The sequence below is a fragment of the Rhinopithecus roxellana genome, chromosome 3, assembly GCF_007565055.1.
Source record: "Rhinopithecus roxellana isolate Shanxi Qingling chromosome 3, ASM756505v1, whole genome shotgun sequence".
NCBI lineage: Eukaryota > Metazoa > Chordata > Mammalia > Primates > Cercopithecidae > Rhinopithecus > Rhinopithecus roxellana.
In genome coordinates, this window is record NC_044551.1 from 91914134 (window position 1) to 91932344 (window position 18211).

The 18211-nt window shown below is 45.0% G+C and overlaps 1 protein-coding gene across 1 annotated transcript in view; it reads right to left on the bottom strand.

The window, feature by feature from the left end:
- Positions 1 to 210: 210 nt before the first annotated feature.
- Positions 211 to 18211, bottom strand: part of CMBL (carboxymethylenebutenolidase homolog) — a 31517-nt gene continuing 13516 nt past the window's right edge. Inside the window, exons 2-6 of the mRNA XM_010356673.2 lie at positions 11402 to 11635; positions 9265 to 9372; positions 7263 to 7405; positions 3145 to 3236; positions 211 to 1573 (exon numbers count right to left, since the gene is read on the bottom strand). Coding sequence (XP_010354975.1) covers positions 1394 to 1573; positions 3145 to 3236; positions 7263 to 7405; positions 9265 to 9372; positions 11402 to 11616 — 738 coding nt within the window. The 5' untranslated portion in view covers positions 11617 to 11635 and the 3' untranslated portion in view covers positions 211 to 1393. The remainder of the gene's footprint in view (positions 1574 to 3144; positions 3237 to 7262; positions 7406 to 9264; positions 9373 to 11401; positions 11636 to 18211) is intronic.

Below are 18211 nucleotides of genomic sequence, written 5' to 3' on the forward strand. Positions count from 1 at the left end.
TACAAAAAACTAGCCGGGCGAGGTGGCGGGCGCCTGTAGTCCCAGCTACTCGGGAGGCTGAGGCAGGAGAATGGCGCAAACCCGGGAGGCGGAGCTTGCAGTGAGCTGAGATCCGGCCACTGCACTCCAGCCTGGGTGACAGAGCGAGACTCCGTCTCAAAAAAAAAAAAAAAAAAAAAAAAAAAAAAAAAAAAAAAAACGCTACAAATACAAAAATTCAAAAAATTAGTTTACTAGGTTAATATAATTAGGTCAATGCAATCCTGTTTTGATCTCAATACATCCCATATTGCAATATATAAATGTGTCAAATTCAGATGTTTTGTGGCATAGATAATTGGCTAAGCTGGGTGGTGGTCTACCCCAGTTTATAGTTCATGTTCTTCATGGCTTTGCAGCATTTGTCACTTTCTATGATGTATTCAAAGACCAGAAATCGCCATACTTGACCTGTCAGCTAGTCCTTGAACAGCTGTAGGTTTGTTTTTTTTTGAGATTTCTGAGACAGAGTCTCACTCTGTTGCACAGGCTGGAGTGCAGTGGCGCAATCTTGACTCATTGCAACCTCTGCCTCCAGGTTCAAGTGATTCTCCTGCCTCAGCCTCCTGAGTAGCTGGGATTACAGGCACACACCACCACGCCCAGCTAATTTTTGTATTTTTAGTAGATATGGGATTTTACCATGTTGACCAGGCTGGTCTTGAACTCCTGACCTCAAGTGATCCACCTGCCTCAGCCTCCCAAAGTGCTGGGATTACAGGCATGAGCCACTGCACCCAGCCTGTAGGTTTTAACTAATAATTAGGGTATTACTCTATCATTCAAATTCTCCAGGTACTGACCTGGGTTTTATTTATTTATTTATTTAGTTAGTTAGTTAGTTAGTTAGTTTTGAGACAGGGTCTCACTCTGTTGCCCAGGCTGGAGTACAGTGGTGGCATGATCTTGAGTCACTGCAGTCTCCACCTCCTGGGTTCTACTGATTCTTGTGCCTCAGCCTGCCAAGTAGCTGGGACTACAGGCGTGCATCACCACACCAAGCTAATTTTTGTATTTTTTGTAGAGATGGGGGTCTCACTATGTTGCCCAGGCTGGTCTCAAACTCCTAACCTCAGGTGATCCACCCACTTTGGCCTCCCAAAGTGCTGGAATTACAGGCATGAGGCACCGCACCCAGTCAGACCTTGTTTTTAAATTATGATTTGATGTACATGTTAAAAATTAAATAATTTCATGCATTATTTCCTACTGAATTTGTGTTTCAAATAAAATAATGAATTTTAGGATTCCTACATTTATTTTATAAAAGTGAAAATTAAATCAAATGATCTAAGTATTTCCAAGCAAATTTTGGGACGAAAGCTATTCTAGGAAGGCTTGCCCTTGATTCTTGCTACATGTACTTGTTCAGCCACTCGATTAAATTCCTTCTCGCCTCATCAATGTAGGGCTTGTCTGCAGGTGAGCAATCTTCTCTCTTCCGATGCACGAACCCATGAGTCTGCCCAGAAAATGTTTTAATTTGATATTCAACTTTGCAGTGTTCTTTCAACTTCTGGGTCAGCAAAGATACCTGGTGTGCAAAAGATTTCATGATTTTAACCCTTTAGTTGTACTTTCCATTCTCCAAATCTTCAGTGACTGCTCATAACAGAAATTTAACATCAATGCTTTAAATTAGAAACAAGTTCTACAGTTACATTGAATTCTTTCCTGCTAATTTTTTTCTTTTTAGACAGGGTCTCACTCTGTTGCCCAGGTTGGAGTTCAGAGGCACCATCTCGGCTCACTGCAACCTCTGCCTCCCAGGTTCAAGTGATTCTCCTGCCTCAGCCTCCGGAGAAGCTGGGATGACAGGCACACGCCACCAGGCCCAGCTAATTTTTGTATTTTTAGTAGAAACAGGGTTTCACCATGTTGACCAGCCTAGTCTCAAACTCCTGACCTCAGGTGATCTGCCTGCCTCAGCCTCCCAACGTGTTGGGATTACAGGCATGAGCCACTGCACCGGGCCTTTACTGCTAATTTTATAACTAACACAGTTCTTATATCTGGCAAAGGAGAGATTTCAGAGCAATGTAAAAATGATACATCTATTATGTGAAATCATTTGCATTAATGCATGAGTTACTAATATTATAAAATAATTTCTAAATGACTACTTCTTTTTCTTAGAGTCAGGGTCTCACTCTGTCGCCCAGGCTGGAGTGCAGTGGCACAATCGTGGCTCACTGCAACCTTCAACTCCTGTGCTCGAGCAATCTCCCTGCCTCAGGCTCCCAAATAGCTGGGACTACAGATGTGTGCCACCATCGCAGCTGATTTGCTTACATTTTTGTAGAGAAGGGATCTAGCTAGACTGCCTAACCTAGTCTCAAACTCTCAGCCTCAATCAATCCTCCCACCTCAGCCTCCTGAGTCGCTGGGATTACAGGCATGAGCCACCACGCCCAGCTAAATGACTGCTTTTGAACCATACTTTTCTTCTGCTTTTTCCTTATCAACTGACTGTGTTTAATAAATCCTTGTCTTTAAGTAGGACAAGGTCATAGGCTTTATGGCAATTTGTGGGTTAGCATGGAGCAGGGCAAGAGGTCCTGTTTCTCCACCAGGTAACCAGGCCATGCTGAGAATACTTTCCTCAGACATTTCCTTAAGCAGGTTTTGGGAAGGTTACGCTTCCACAGTGGAATGATCTAAGTGGAATTGAATAAAACCCATCTTTAAAATGGTAATGTTGGAAATATTTGGAGCAACAAATGCATCCTTCAAGACTTCCCACTCCCCACAGAATGTCAAATCATGCTACTAAATACACAAATGACGCCGGGCGCGGTGGCCCACGCCTATAATCCCAGCACTTTGGGAGGCCAAGGCGGGCAGATTACCTGAAGTCAGGAGTGCCAGATCAGCCTGGTCAACATGGTGAAACCCTGTCTCTACTGAAAATACAAAAATCAGCCGGGCGTGGTGGCAGGCGCCTGTAGTCCCAGCTACTCAGGAGGCTGAGGCACGAGAATGGCTTGAACCTGGAAGGCGGAGGCTGCAGTGAGTCAAGATCGCACCGCTGCACTCCAGCCTGGGCAACAGAGCAAGACCCTGTCTCAAAACAAATAAACACGAAGAGAAAAGATGCCAACTTACGTTCTCGAGTGGAATCACAATATCATTTTCAGCAAAAATGAACAAGGTGGGGTTCTTTAAATTGTAAACGCCTTCAGAATCCTTGACGATGCCTGAAAAATGAGCACAGAGGCATGATATATGACCCCCACACTCATGCCACAGAAAACTACAGCATTTGGGTTTGATTTTCAAAGTAAAATCTCTGCTTTGGGGCTTTATTTCCTTTTCTAGTCATTCCACAGAAGTGGCCCAACTTACAAGACTAGCGTAAAAGAAGGCCGGGCACAGTGGCTCATGCCTGTAATCCCAGCACTTTGGGAGGCTGAGGCAGGTGGATGGCTTGGGTTCAGGAGTTTGACAGCAGACTGGGTAACATCGCAAAACCCTGTCTCTACAAAAAACACAAAAATAAGCCGGGTGTGGTGGTGTATGCCAGTAGTCTCAGCTACTTGGGGGGACTAATGTGGGCGGATCACTTGAGCCTGGAAAGTTGAGGCTGCACTGAGCCGTGTTTGTGCCACTGCACTCCAGCTTGGGCAACAAAGTGAGACCCTGTCTTAAAAAATAATAATAAAATAAAAAATAAATAAATAAACAAATACAAAAAAACCCAAAGGTTGGGCGTGGTGGCTCAAGCCCGTAATCCCAGCACTCTGGGAGGTCAAAGAGGGTGGATCATGAGGTCAGGAGTCCGAGACCAGCCTGGCCAACATGGTGAAACCCTGTCTCTACTAAAAATACAAAAACTAGCCAGGTGTGGTGGCAGGCGCCTGCAATCCCAGCTACTTGGGAGGCTGAGGTAGGAGAATTGCTTGAACCCAGGAGGTGGAGGTTGCAGTGAGCCGAGATCATGCCATTGCACTCCAGCTCTGGGCGACCAGAGCAAGACTCTGTCTCGGAGAAAAAAAAAAAAAAAAGGATCATAAGAGTACAAGAGAAACTTATTTAGTCAGATCTTCCTACTCTCTACCTGCCCACTTTATGGACTAGGAATCAGGCCATTAAATAATTGAACGAGACCTCGTCTGCGTCTGCTGCTTTAGTATGGAAAGACACCAGAGTAGCCTGAGGAATGCTCCCGCTGGGATCTACCTTCATTTACAAACAGGACCATTTTCAAAGCTTTGCTTGAGAAGTTTCTCAGGTCTACACAAGCCTCACAGGTTCTGGCTTGAATGCACTGAGTAGTTTCGTTTGTAAGAGGAGCTGTCATTTGAATGGGTATTTAGATTCGCACCAGACCACAAGTGTGGAAGTGTGAAACTGCCTGGACCTAGCAGGTCGGTCTATAAAAATCAGGTTTTGGCTGGGCGAGGTGGATCACACCTGTAATCCCAGCAGTTTGGGAGGCCAAGGCAGGTAGATCACTTGCGGTCAGGAGTTTGAGACCAGCCTGGCCACCAATGCAAAACCCTGTCTCTACTAAAAACACAAAATTAGCTGGATATGGTAGCCCCAGCTACTCAGGAGGCTGAGGCAGAAGCATTGCTTGGACCCAGGAAGTGAAGGTTCAGTGAGCCAAGATCGTGCCACTGCACTCCAGGCTGGGTGACAGCAAGACGCTGTCTCAAAAAATAACAATAATGGTTTTCATCTTTCATCTCAGCATTGGAGATTAATTCTGAAATTAGAAGCATGCTCTGCCCGACCCAGGCTGTCTGAAAACAACCTGTGGGTGTGTCCAATTCTATGGGAAAATAAGTAAGTAAAAGATTTGCAGCAAGTTACCATTTTAAGATAAGAAGAGGTAAATAACATAACTTTTTTTCCACTTCCTGATGGCAGCACAGAAGAGCTAAGTAACAGAGAGAGCCTCCTTCACCTGTAACTCCTCTTTAGGAGGCAGGGAGCCATGGGAAAGGTGGCCACGCTCCCTTCCCCACTCTGGCAAAGCTACTTCTGTGGATGGGCCTCTTGATATCCTGAGCCTGAGCCCGGCCACGCTCGGCAGCTCACACACTGCACAACAGCGGCCAGAAGGTGGCGCCGGGGAGGCATCCGCTCCTGACCGCCTTTTGCTAAATGCACAAAAGCATGGTCTAGACAAAGCATCTCTCAGCTCCTTTGTTCAAAGAGGCAGCTGGCCACTGACTTGAGTTTATGTCCTTTTGTGTTGCCCTAAGTCAATATTTAAAGGGTTTTTTAATGCTAAAAGTAGTTGAAAATACCACAGTGAGGAACCATTAAGCCAAGAAAGAATCATTAGTATAACTTCATGATCCACTTCAGATGTTCCCAGGCCTAACGACGGTTCCACTTGCTATTTTTCGACTTTACAATGGTGCACAAGCGACACCCATTCAGTAGAAACCGTACTCCAAGTACCCAGACAACCATTCTGTTTTTCACTTTCAGTACAGAATTCAATAAACTGCATGTGATATTCAAGACTTTACTATAAAATAGGCCCTGTGTTAGATGACTTTGCCCAACTGTCGTCAGATGCAGGTGTTTTGGGCAGGCCAGGTGAGGCTATGATGTTTGGTAGGTGAGGTGGATTAATGCATTTTCGACTTGGGATATTTTCAATTTACGATGGGTTTATCAGGACTTAGCCCCACTGTAAGTAGAGGAGCATCTGCATTATTTTTAAAGACTATATTTCCTATGTGTCTTTTTTGTTTCTGTTTATCTATTGGTCTGAATGCTTCTATATCATGAGTTTAGCAAGCAGCTTCTATATACAGATATGTTATTTTATTGCTGTAATAACTTTGGTTTTGGCAAAAAATGTATAAATTGCTATTTACATTTTAGAGTGTGTTTTCCTTTGCTTTTTTTTTTTTTTTTTTTTTTTTAAGAGACAAGGTCTCACTCCCTGTCACCCAGGTTGGAGTACAGTGGTGCATTCATAGCTCACTGCAGCCTCAAACCTCTGGGCTCAAGTGATCCTCCTGCTTCAGCCTCCTGAGAGGCTGGGAGCACAGGCACATGCCAGTACACACAAGTAATTTTAATTTTTTTTTTTTTTTTGAGAGTCTCACTCTGTTGCCCAGGTTGGAGTGCAGTGGCACAGTCTTGGTTCACTGCAACCTCTACCTCTCGGGTTCAAGCGATTCTCCTGCCTCAGCCTCCTGAATATCTGGGACTACAGGCGCCTGCCACCATGCCCAGCTAATTTTTGTATTTTTAGTAGAGACGGGGTTTCACCATATTGGCCAGGCTGGTCTCGAACTCTTGACCTTGTGATCCACCCACCTTGGCCTCCCAAAGTGCTGGGATTACAGGTATGAGCCACCACACCAGGCCTTAAAACTTTTTTATAGAGACAAAGTCTCTCTATGTTGCCCAGGCTTGTCTCAAACTCCTGGGCTCAAGCCATCTGCCCATCTTGGACTCCCGAAGTGCTAGGATTACAGGCGTGAGCCACCGCGCCTGGCTGCTTTTGCTTTCTTTCTGTCTTTAGTGTGTGTGCATGTTTGTGTACAGTTAGAGCAATTTGTATCTTGGAAAAATCGATCTTTCTTTCTCTTTCTCTTTTTTTTTTTTTTTTTTTTTTTTTTGAGACAGGGTCTTGCTCTGTCGCCCAGGCTGGAGGGCAGTGGTGTGATCATGGCTCACTGCAGCCTTAACCTTCTTGGGCTCAAGCATTTTCCCACCTCAGCCTCCTGAGTAGCTAGGACTACAGGTGTACGTGACCACGCCCAGCTAATTTTTGTGTTTTTTGTAAAGACAGGGTTTTGCCATGTTGCCCAGGCTGGTCTTGAACTCCCAAGCTCAAGTGATCTGCCCACCTAAGGCTCCCAAACTGTTGGGATTACAGGCGTTAGCCACCACCAGAAAAATATTTTCATAGATGCTGCTCATAAAAATCTTGGGTGATACTGATCATGATTACATTAAAAAAAAAATGCTATCCCCTTCATCCTAGGTGAAGAAATGGAGAGCTCAGGTTAGGTGGCTTTTCCAAAGTCACAACATTGGGACCAAGGCCTCTTGACTCCCAGTGACATCCTCTGGTTAACTGCATGACAAACCTCCACCTCTATTTTCAGATTCTTAAAGCCCATTTCCATAAGCTGGGCAGTCTTCACATTATTGGGGGTTGTGTTACACTGGATGGGGAGGCTTCTGATTGCTGTCACTCTTCCACCCCTCCCTTTTGCACGGAGTAAAAATACACAAGGCAGATTTACCATAGACAGATACCCCTGCCCTGAATTCTGAGTATTTCACCATCAAATGATGGACAGCAGTTCCACCCCAGCAGAATCCCACGAGGCCAATTTTCTGGGCATGACACTGTTGTTTCAGATACTTCAAGACAGCACTGATCTCTCTAGAACAGAAAGAAAAAATATTCAAGAATCAGGGTTATTTTGTGAACCCCTCAAAGGGCTGTGCTGATGATAACAGGACTGTATCAGCAACTGTTCTTGAAGTTGCCAAGGATTCTTCTTTTGGGAGCTCTATCCTCACTACCTCTGCCCCAACTGATGCATCATCCCAGCATGTCTTCCTGCCAAGCCCAGCCCTCCTCCAACTGCCTGACAGCTGCAGGCAAGCTGGGCTCTTCCCAAAAGACAGATCCAACCAGCTCACTCCCAGCTGAGAGCTGAGCAGTCTTCCACAGCCTCGGGATGAAGGCCACAGCCCACAGCATGGTTCGTAAGACCCAAGTCCATGACCTGCTCCCTGCAGAGTGCCCCAGTCTTCTCTGTCCCGAGTCTCCCAGGAGAAGAACCTCCTCTCTCCTCTCTCCCATGACTAGCCATAACTATGGACAGACGCCCAGACACTCTCTGACTTCACACATTCACTCTCTCCCCAAAACTCCCCACTCTGCATTGCCAAATTTGGAAAGCCACCAGGACTATTTCAGCCATGAGGGGACCAAGAATAGTGACCCTTGCCCGGCAAATGATTCATCTGCAAACTGATTGGAACTTAGAACACATTTTCAACTAGAAACAATGTACCAAAGTGGAAGTGGGCTGCACATGTATGTTTATTGCAGCACAATTGCAAAGATACGCAACCTAAGCGCCCATTGACCAATGAGTAAAGAAAATGTGGCATATATACACCATGGACTATTACTCAGCCATAAGAAAGAACAAAATAATATCTTTTGCAGCAACTTGGATGGAGCTGGAGGCCATTTTTCTAAGGGAAGTAACTCAGGAATGGAAAACCAAATACTGTACGTTCTCACTTATAAATAGGAGCTAAGCTGTGGGTAGGTTCGCAAAGGCACACAGAGTGATATAATGGACTATGGAGACTCAGAAGGGGGAGGGCTAAAAACTATATATTAGGTAAAATGTACACTACTCAAGTGACAGATGCACTAAAACCTCTATTTTCATAGATGGCGCTCATAAAAATATTGTTTGATATTGATCATCATCACATAAAGAATGCTATCCTGGCTGGATGCGGCAGCTCATGCCCATAGTGAGACCCCATCTCTATTTTATTTTAAAATTTTTAATTAATTAATTTTTTTTTGACGGGATCTTGCTCTGTCCCCCAGGCTGGAGTGCAGTGGCGTGATCTCGGCTCACTGCAACCTCCGTCTCCCAGGTTCAAGTGATTCTCATGTCTCAGCCTCCTGAGTAGCTGGGATTACAGGCGTGCGTCATGATGCCCAGCTAAGTTTTTTGTTTATTTGTTTGTTTTTTGTATTTTTAGTAGAGACAGGGTTTCACCATGTTGGCCAGGCTGGTCTCAAACTCCTGATCTCAAGTGATCAGCCAGCCTCAGCCTGCCAAAATGCTGGGATTATGGGTTTAAGCCACCATGCCCTGCCTAAAAATTTTAATTAAAAAAATATCCCAACCCGGCCAACATGGTGAAACCCCGTCTCCACTAAAAATACAAAAATTAGCCAAGCATGGTGGCGGGAGCCTGTAATCCCAGCTAATTGGGAGGCTGAGGCAGGAGAATGCCTGAACCTGGGAGGCAGAGGTTGCAGTGAGCTGAGATCGTGCCACTGCTCTCCAGCCTGGGCAACAGAGCAAGATTCCGTCTCAAAACACACAGAAAAATTTTCTCCTTTGTGCCATGGGAAGAATTCCACCGGCCGTGGAGAAGTCCCACCCTGAGGTAAGGAGTACTGTCTGAAAGGTGAAGCCCACCCAGCTCTCACCTCCCTGGGCCGTACCGTGTACATGGCCACGTCTGCAGATAACTCACCTATCGATCTGCTGGGCATTTCTTGTTTTCACCCACTCAGGGAAGGTGGACCAGTCGCTAGAGGGGTCCCAAGGCTCTTGCCCTACAAAGAAGTCTGGAACAATGGTTCTGCAAAATATGGATGTGAATTGATCTTAGTTTCAGAGTTGCTTGACTCAGTATTTTGCTTGCATTATTTAAAAACTTGCTACGTTGGTGATTCTGGCTCGGAGAAAAGGAAAAGCAGTGGGTGTGAAGGCCAACTTTGAGCGCGGCAAAGCAGCCACCTGGCACCGGGCCAAGCCATCTTAGGTTTCACAACCGCAGGTGCACAGCGTCTGGCAGCCTGCTGGTAACCCAGCCCTGCAAATGATGAGGCTATCCACAGGGCACACTCCCATGGGATAGGCTGGCATGGGATGTGGGGGCACCTGGGGGAGTGGGCCTGAGGCGGGTGGTTTTGAGGGCCCCTCCAGCCCCTCTCAGCCAGCCTGGGGGACTCCTGGCCTTTCACATGAGCCTCAGGCCAGAGGGCACACCTGGCTAACATGCCCAGTCACTATGACCAGGCAATGTTCCCAGCCTCCACCCAAGACGCTGGCGAAGCACCATTTCCTATCCAGAGGGTATGTTCTAAGACGGGCAGCAGGGAGCAAACAAGCCTGGCCCCAGTCCAGGTCGCTCTTCCACGCAAATCAACCCAGAGGGATGAAGCCAACTGCTCCAGTCCAGTCTTGTTTCCCAACTGTTTCCCCAAATAGAATTGCCACCTGGTTGGAGGAACAGGGCTCCCGCTGTAGGGGTAAAAAGAACACTGAAACTGGAGTGAGAAAATCCAAGTTCAAGTCTCAGTACACCCCACGCTGCTGTGTGGCCTTAACAAGTCATGTCACCACTTCTAGCCTCATTTTCTCATCTGACAAATAAACAGCACGCTTGCACTGCACAACCTCAGAGGATTCTCTCGAGGGCAAAAAAAAAAAATGGTGTACATGTGAAAGGGCTTTGTAAAATAGGGGTCTTTCCTTATCTTTTATGTCCCGACCCTTGTTAAAGGACCCGCCGTGAAACAACAGAAACAGCAATGCCATTTGATGGGCTGCTTGGGCTGGTGATCTGGGGCAGCCGCAAAGCGCTCTTTATGGCCTGGTTTCCTGATCTGCAAAATGAGAGCAGTAACAGCTCCTCCCTCAAGGGGCTGCCAGGAGGATTAAGGGTGATGAGCCCAGTCATGCCCTTAGCACCGGCTCTGGCTGAGCAACCGAAGCTAGCTATTTTATTTTTTTATTTTTATTTTTTTTACTGGGCTTGCCCCTAGAAAGTCAAGTCCCCTCATCTGGGGACATGAAAAAGGAAAACTTCAAGGAAGGTCTTTTCATTCAGCACTGACTCAGCATCCCGCCAGGGTGGACATGATTCCTTTAAGCCAGTTTCTCTTCCTAGAAAAACGAGGTAGGCTCACCCTTGGGTTTCCTTTCACAGAAAGCTTCTCTTTCTGTGAAAACAAAGGAAATGTAGCCGCGCACCAAGCTCAGGGCTTGCTGGGTTGATGCTTTCTGACGCTGGAGAGGAAGGAAGGTTCTGGCTCTCCTCTGCGCTTTTCACTGGGGCAAAGAAGAAGCAATCGGGTATCAGCCTTGGTCAAAGGCGACCACGGCCACTTGGCCAGACAAAGAGGTAAACTTGGGGAGGGGAGCAAGGTCTCACTGTGCCACTTCTGAACCCCAGTCTAATTCAGACGGGGCCACGACCGTACGTGTATAGACCAGGAGGAGCCTTGGACACCCTGCCATCCAAAGAGGCCTGTGAAATCTGACACGAGGCTGAGCTGCTTGAAGAGCCAAGTCACAGGTCCATCTGGGAGCTGGTGAGGTCGGCCCAAGATACCTAGTGCCTACGTCTGGCCGAGGCCCCACAGGCGAAAAGAATTCTCAGTGTCCACCAAGTCTAGAGGCCCGGTACTCCCAGGAGGACACAGGCGGGTGTTTAATTTCCCATGACATTTCCCAACTATCTTCAGCGCAGGCAGATAAGGAAGTTTCTGACGTACATTAGGTACTGTAGAGTCAGACTGGTGTGCTTTTATTTTTTAAAGGGAACAAAATAAACCACCGAAATTTATAGGAATGTAAACAAAGAAACACAACTTTATACATACGTGTATCCATTTCCTGAGATCATGTCAGCCATATATCTGGTATTGGGCAACTGCCAGCCAAATATGTCTTGAATGACAATCACAGCTTTGCCTGCATCAACGGGGGATTTGGTGACATAAGCCTTGATGTGCTCGATTTGAACCTCGTGGCCTAGCCCTCCATACTCAAGTCTGTGGCCAATGTCACACGGACAAGGATAAGCCTCGTTAGCCATTGCAGAGATTGAAGTCGGGCTATGGAGAGAGAAACAAGCATTATATTCTGAATGCTGCAAATTTAAAGGCTATAAATGGTAAGTAAAGCTCAAATCAAGATTATAGAAAAAGATGCATTTTAACGACATCTATGGTATTATGTAAGAAATCAGTGGTAACTTCTGGTTGTGGCCACACTGCAGAGCAAGGCTATAAACGCTAGAAATGCCAGGCTAAATAACAACAACAAAAAAATAGAGATGAAAGAGCTCATCGGGAAAAGTGAGTCTTCAGGGGCCAGGACTGGAGAGGAAACAGAACGCCAGAGTGAGGATGACACCCACAGATGCTGACGGGGTGCAGTGATGTTGGGGGACAGGACCCAACCCAGGAGCACACCCTAACAGTCGGGTGCTTAGGGTTTTGTGTTGACGTGTAGAATGAGCCTTGGAAGCACATGAGATGGGAATTTGTAAGAGACCCACGCCTGCAATGCGGAGCCCCCAAAGGTTCATGTCTCAGGTAAGGGGGCCAAAGTAAAACGAGGACAGCTCCATCCGCCAGGCTCAGGCATGTGCAGAGAAGCCCATCTCAGTCTAGATTCTGAGTGGAAGGGAAAAAAGAAAGCAATCCTCAAATGTATACCATGCTTGCAAAGTAGGAATACCTCGCTGAGAAATTAATACAATGGACCCGGGGCCAGTGAAACGCCTGGAACACCAGGCAGAGGCAAATGCAAATCCACTTTACCACAAGACTTCCACAATCCAGGCCAAAAATACCACCCGCTGAAGGGCAGCTCATCAGCAAAAACTATACACGAGGAGGCGATCCAAATAAAGATTCAGCAGACACAATACCTGGGAGGATTTCCGGTGAGAATGGGGTTTGAAATTCGCCTGGAAACACTTGGTGAATCAAAATAGAAAACAGGAAGGAATTAGGAAATTAAAAACCTGTTCATTAAAAAGCATGAAATGATGCGGCGAAAGTGGGAAAAGAGTAGAACAAGGAATATGATTTGTAAACGACTGAGATAACTCGCTGCCATCAGGCCTGCCTACATTTAAATAAATGGAAACAGATTAAACTCACTAGCTGAGACAGATTCTCAACTTGGATTTGTTTTGTTTGGTTTTGTTTTTTGAGACAGGATCTCGCTGTGTCACCCAGGCTGGAGTGCAGGGTCACAAACATGGCTCACTGCAGCCTTGACCTCCTCCCTGGGCTCAAGTATGGGACTATGGCACACGCCACCACAATCAGCTTCTTTTTTAAAAATAAAAATGTTATATAGACGAGGTCTCACTATATTGCCCAGGTTGGTCTCAAACTCCTGGGCTCAAGCAAACATCCCGCCTCATACTCCCAAAGTTCGAGGATTAGAGGTGTGACCCACCGTGCCTGGTTCAAATTAGACTTTTTAAAAATTAAGATTCCAGACCAGGCATGATGGCTCATGCCTGTAATTCCAGCACTTTGGGAGGCCGAGGCAGGCAGATGACAAGGTCAGGAGTTCGAGACCAGCCTGGCCAATATGGTGAAACCCCCGTCTCTACTGAAAATACAAAAATTAGCTGGGTATGGTGGCAGGCGCCTGTAGTCCCAGCTACTTGGGAGGCTAAGGCAAGAGAATCGCTTGAACTCAGATGGTGGAGGTTGCAGTGAGCCGAGATCATGCCATTGCACACTCCAGCCTGGGCAACAAGAGTGAGATTCTGTCTCAAAAAAAAGAAAAAACAAAAATTAGGGTTCCATCACAAAAGAGGAACTAGGAGCACTAAACCCAAAGACATATGTAATTCCCTTCATTAACAACTGGAGAACACAGAGTCTTTACAAGCAGAGGTAAACTGCCTGCATATTAAACCACAATCAAAGATTCAGCAAAGATTTTATATAACAAATGTTATACAAATGCAATGAAGAAATTATAATAAAACCCAAAAGATTTCGAACTGGATTACCATGAAAACACTATATAGCAAAACTTGATACAATCAATACAGCAGTAGAGACATCTTTACAGCCTAGACTGCATATACTTAAACAAGAGGAAAGAATGAAAGTAAGCTAAATATCAAGAAGTTAGAGAAAAAAATAGAATTAAGCCTTTCTTAATCCATTCAGGCTGTTATAACAAAATACAATAAACTGGGTAGCTCATAAATGCAGAGGTTTATTTCTTACAGTACTGGCGGCTGCAAAGTCCTAGTTCAAAGCACTGGCAGATGCAATGTTGAGTAGGGTCCACTTTCTGGTTCATAGATGGCGCCCTCTCCTTGTATCCTCACGGGCTAGAAGGGACTAGCTGGCTCCCTGGGGTCTCCTTTATAAGGACACTAATCCCTATAGCAAGAGCTCTGCCCTGAGACCTAATCACTTCCCAAAGACCTGACCTCCTAAGGGGTGATACAATTAACTTTGAGGATTAGGATTGCAACACAGGAAATCTGGGGGGACACAAACATTCAGAACACAGCAAACCCTACAAAGAGGAAATAATGAGATGAAAATAAGTAAATAGGCTGGGCGCGGTGACTCATACCTGTAATCCCAGCACTTTGGGAGGCTGAGGCGGGCAGATCAGGAGCTCAGGAGTTCGAGACCAGCCTGGCCAACATGGTAAAACCCCATCTCTACTAAAAATACAAAAATCAGCTGGGCATGGTGGCATGCATCTGTAATCCCAGCTACTCAGGAGGCCGAGACAGGAGAATCGTTTGAACCTGGGAGGCGGAGGTTGCAGTGAACCAAGATGGCACCACTGCACTCCAGCCTGGGTGACAGAGCGAGACACTGTCTCAAAAAAAAAAAAAAAAAAAAGAAAAGAAAAGAAAAAGAAAGAAATAATAGAAGGAAACCAAAGAGATTAAAATATGGTTCCTTAAAAAGTTATAAAATAGGCACATCTCCAACAAAACTGATCAATAAAAGGGAAAGAATGATGAACACACACACACAACAATAAAACAGTATCTGGAATGAAAAGGTGACATAAAGATTTTGTCAGGCCTCTGAGCCCAAGCCAAGCCATCACATCCCCTGTGACTTGCACGTATACGCCCAGATGGCCTGAAGTAACTGAAGAATCACAAAAGAAGTGCAAATACCCTGCCTCTCGCCTTAACTGGTGACGTTCCACCACAAAAGAAGTGAAAATGGCCGGTCCTTGCCTTAAGTGATATTATCTTGTGAAATTCCTTTTCCTGGCTCATCCTGGCTCAAAAAGCTCCCCCACTGAGCACCTTGTGACCCCCACTCCTGCCCGCTAGAGAACAACCCCCCTTTGTAATTTTCCTTTACCTACCCAAATCCTATAAAATGGCCCCACCCTTATCTCCCTTCGCTGACTCTCTTTTCGGACTCAGCCGGCCTGTCCCCAGGTGATTAAAAAGCTTTATTGCTCACACAAAGCCTGTTTGGTGGTCTCTTCACACGGTCAAGCATGACAAATTTTATCTTTAGAAATCATAAAAAATTAATACAAACAACTTTATGTTAATAAATTTGAAAACAAAAAAAAAAAAAGAAGAAATTGGTAAAAGAGAAAAGAGAGGAAATGTTTCCCAACTATTTTATATGTCTGCCTTTGAAACTTGGCCAGGTGTAATGCCTCACACCTGTAATACTAGCACTTTGAAAGGCCAAGGTGGGAGGACTGTTTGAGCTCAGAAGTTTGAGAAAAGCCTGGAAATCATAGGGAGACCCTGTCTTTACCAAAAAAAAAAAAAAAAAAATTGGCCTGGCGTGGTGGTGCACACCTGCGGTCTCAGCTCCTTGATAGGCTGAGGTGGGAGGATCCCTTGAGCCTGAGAGTTCGAGGCTACAGTGAGCTATAATTGATTTGATTGCCCACCACACTCCAGCCTGGGCAACACAGCAAGACCCTGTCTCAAAAAAAAAAAAAAAAAAAGCTAAAAAAAATTTCAAAGTAACAGGAAAAAAGGTGGTGAGACAACCCCAGATTAAAAGAAACAAAAGAGAAATAAACCTAATTGCACCATGTGAACCTTAACTAGATCCTGGTTCACAATTAAGAATAGCTGTAAGAGACATTTGGGGGACAACAGAAGGAGTGAATATGGATGGGGGTTGATATTATGAATTACCATTACTTTTTTAAGGTATGAGAACAGCAGTTGTACGGAATGTTCCTAGTTAGATGATATATACTAAGTACTGAACAACGAAGTGTCATAACCTCTGCAATTTATCCCCAAATGGCTCATAAAATACACGTGTACACGACACACACACAGACGTGTAAAGCAATATGGCAAATTGCCAAGAATTATTGAATCCACTTGATCCATATATAAATGTTTGCTGTACCATTTATTCCATTTTTCTGGATTTGAAAATTTTTTATAACTGAAAGTTGGGGTGAGGGACCTGACCAAAAATATTCACCAATCAAAAAAAAAAATCAGAAGTAAATGTCTACTTGGAGCAAATAATTTCTTGGATACAAAAAGTGAACAAAGACAAATTGAAAATGAAAAATTGAATGACCCTCTTACTTACAAATGTAGGTACAAAAATCCTACATGAAATATTTGCACGTGAATTCTGACAATATATTTTTAAATGCATATATAATGACTACATCATGAATGCAAAGATGGTTTGCCATTGCACATTCTATGATGTAATCCATGATATCAACAAATTAGAGTGAATTCACATAATCATCACAAGAGGTACAGAAAAAAAAAACACTCAGATAAAATTCAACATGCCATGGGCCAAATGTTTGTGTCCCCTCAAAATTCATGTTGAAACCCTACCCCTCAGTGTTACTGTGTTTGGAGAAAGGATCTTTAGGAGGTAATTAAGGATAGATGAGCTCATTATGTAGCAGGATCAGCCACAGACAAAACTCCTAGACACCAAGTTAAAGAAGGAAGGGGTTTATTCGGCCCAGGGCATTAGCAAGACTTCTGTCTCAAGAGCCAAGCTCCTCGAATGAGCAATTCCTGTCCCTTTTAAGGGCTCACAACTCTAAGGGGGTGCATGTGAGAGGGTTGCGATTGATTGAGCAAGCAGTACATGACTGGGGGCTGCATGCACCGGTAGATCCGAACAAAAGAAGATAGGGATGTTCACAGTGCATTTCTATACAATGTCTGTTATCTATAGATAACAGAACCAATTAGATCTGGGTAGATCTTTAACCACCAGGCCCAGGGTGTGGCGCTGGGCTGTCTGCCTGTGGATTTCATTTCTGCCTTTTAGTTTTTACTTCTTTCTTTGGAGGCAGACACTGGGCAATGGCCCATCTCGGCTCACTGCAACCTCCACCTCCTGGGTTCAAGCGATTCTCCTGCCTCAGTCTCCCAAGTAGCTGGGATTACAGGCGCGCGCCACCACGCCCGGCTAATTATTTGTATCTTGAGTAGAGATGGGTTTTCATGTCAGCCAGGCTGGTCCCAAACTCCTGACCTCGTGATCCACCTGCCTCAGCCTCCCAAAGTGCTGGGATTACAGGCATGGGCCACTGTGCCCGGCCTAATTTTTGTATTTTTAGCAGAGATGGGGTTTCACCATGTTGGCCAAGCTGGTCTCCAACTCCTGACCTCAGGCTATCCGCCCGCCTTGGCCTCCCAAAATGCTGGGATTATAGGCATGAGCCACCACGTCTGGCCAAAACATATAATTTTTATATGATACCACTCATAATACCAACATTTGTTAACTAGGAACAATGCTAACAATAGATGTGCAAGATATTTAAAGAAAATTTACCTTTTAATATTAAGGACAAAAAAGACCTAAATAAATGAAGATATGTATCTTGCAAATTGATGAGTCATTAGCAATGTGCAAAATAAGTAATATTGTAAAGATGGCAGTTTTCTTCACACTAACCTATAAATTCAATGCAATTACAGTAAAAATGCCAAATGAATTTTCATGTTAAAACTAATAAAAAGAGGTAAGAAACAAGAATAGCCACGATAACGGAAAGAAAATGGAGAAGGCGAAATTAATTTACCAAACAACAAAACCTATTAAAACAGTATGGTGGCCGGGCGCGGTGGCTCAAGCCTGGCCGAGACGGGCGGATCACGAGGTCAGGAGATCGAGACCATCCTGGCTAGCACGGTGAAACCCCGTTTCTACTAAAAATACAAAAAAAACTAGCCGGGCGAGGTGGCGGGCGCCTGTAGTCCCAGCTACTCGGGAGGCTGAGGCAGGAGAATAGCGTAAACCCGGGAGGCGGAGCTTGCAGTGAGCTGAGATCTGGCCACTGCACTCCAGCCTGGGTGACAGAGCGAGACTCCGTCTCAACAAAAAAAAAAAAAAAAAAAAAAAAACAGTATGGTATTGCTGGATAGACAAATACATCAATAGAACAGACCAAAGACTCTAGAACCAGACTTATGTATATTCATCCAGTCATCCACACAATGTTTATTGGGGCACCACTCTGTGACAAACACTGTCGAAAGTTCTGGGGAAACAGCAAAGCATGAAACAAATAAAAATCCCTGCCCTCAGGAATCATACAGTCTAGTGGGATGAAATATACAGAAACAATGTGCTTTTCAGATGGTAACCAATGCTAAGAAGAAAAACAGAACAGAGAAGGAAAGAAGACAATCTTGGATT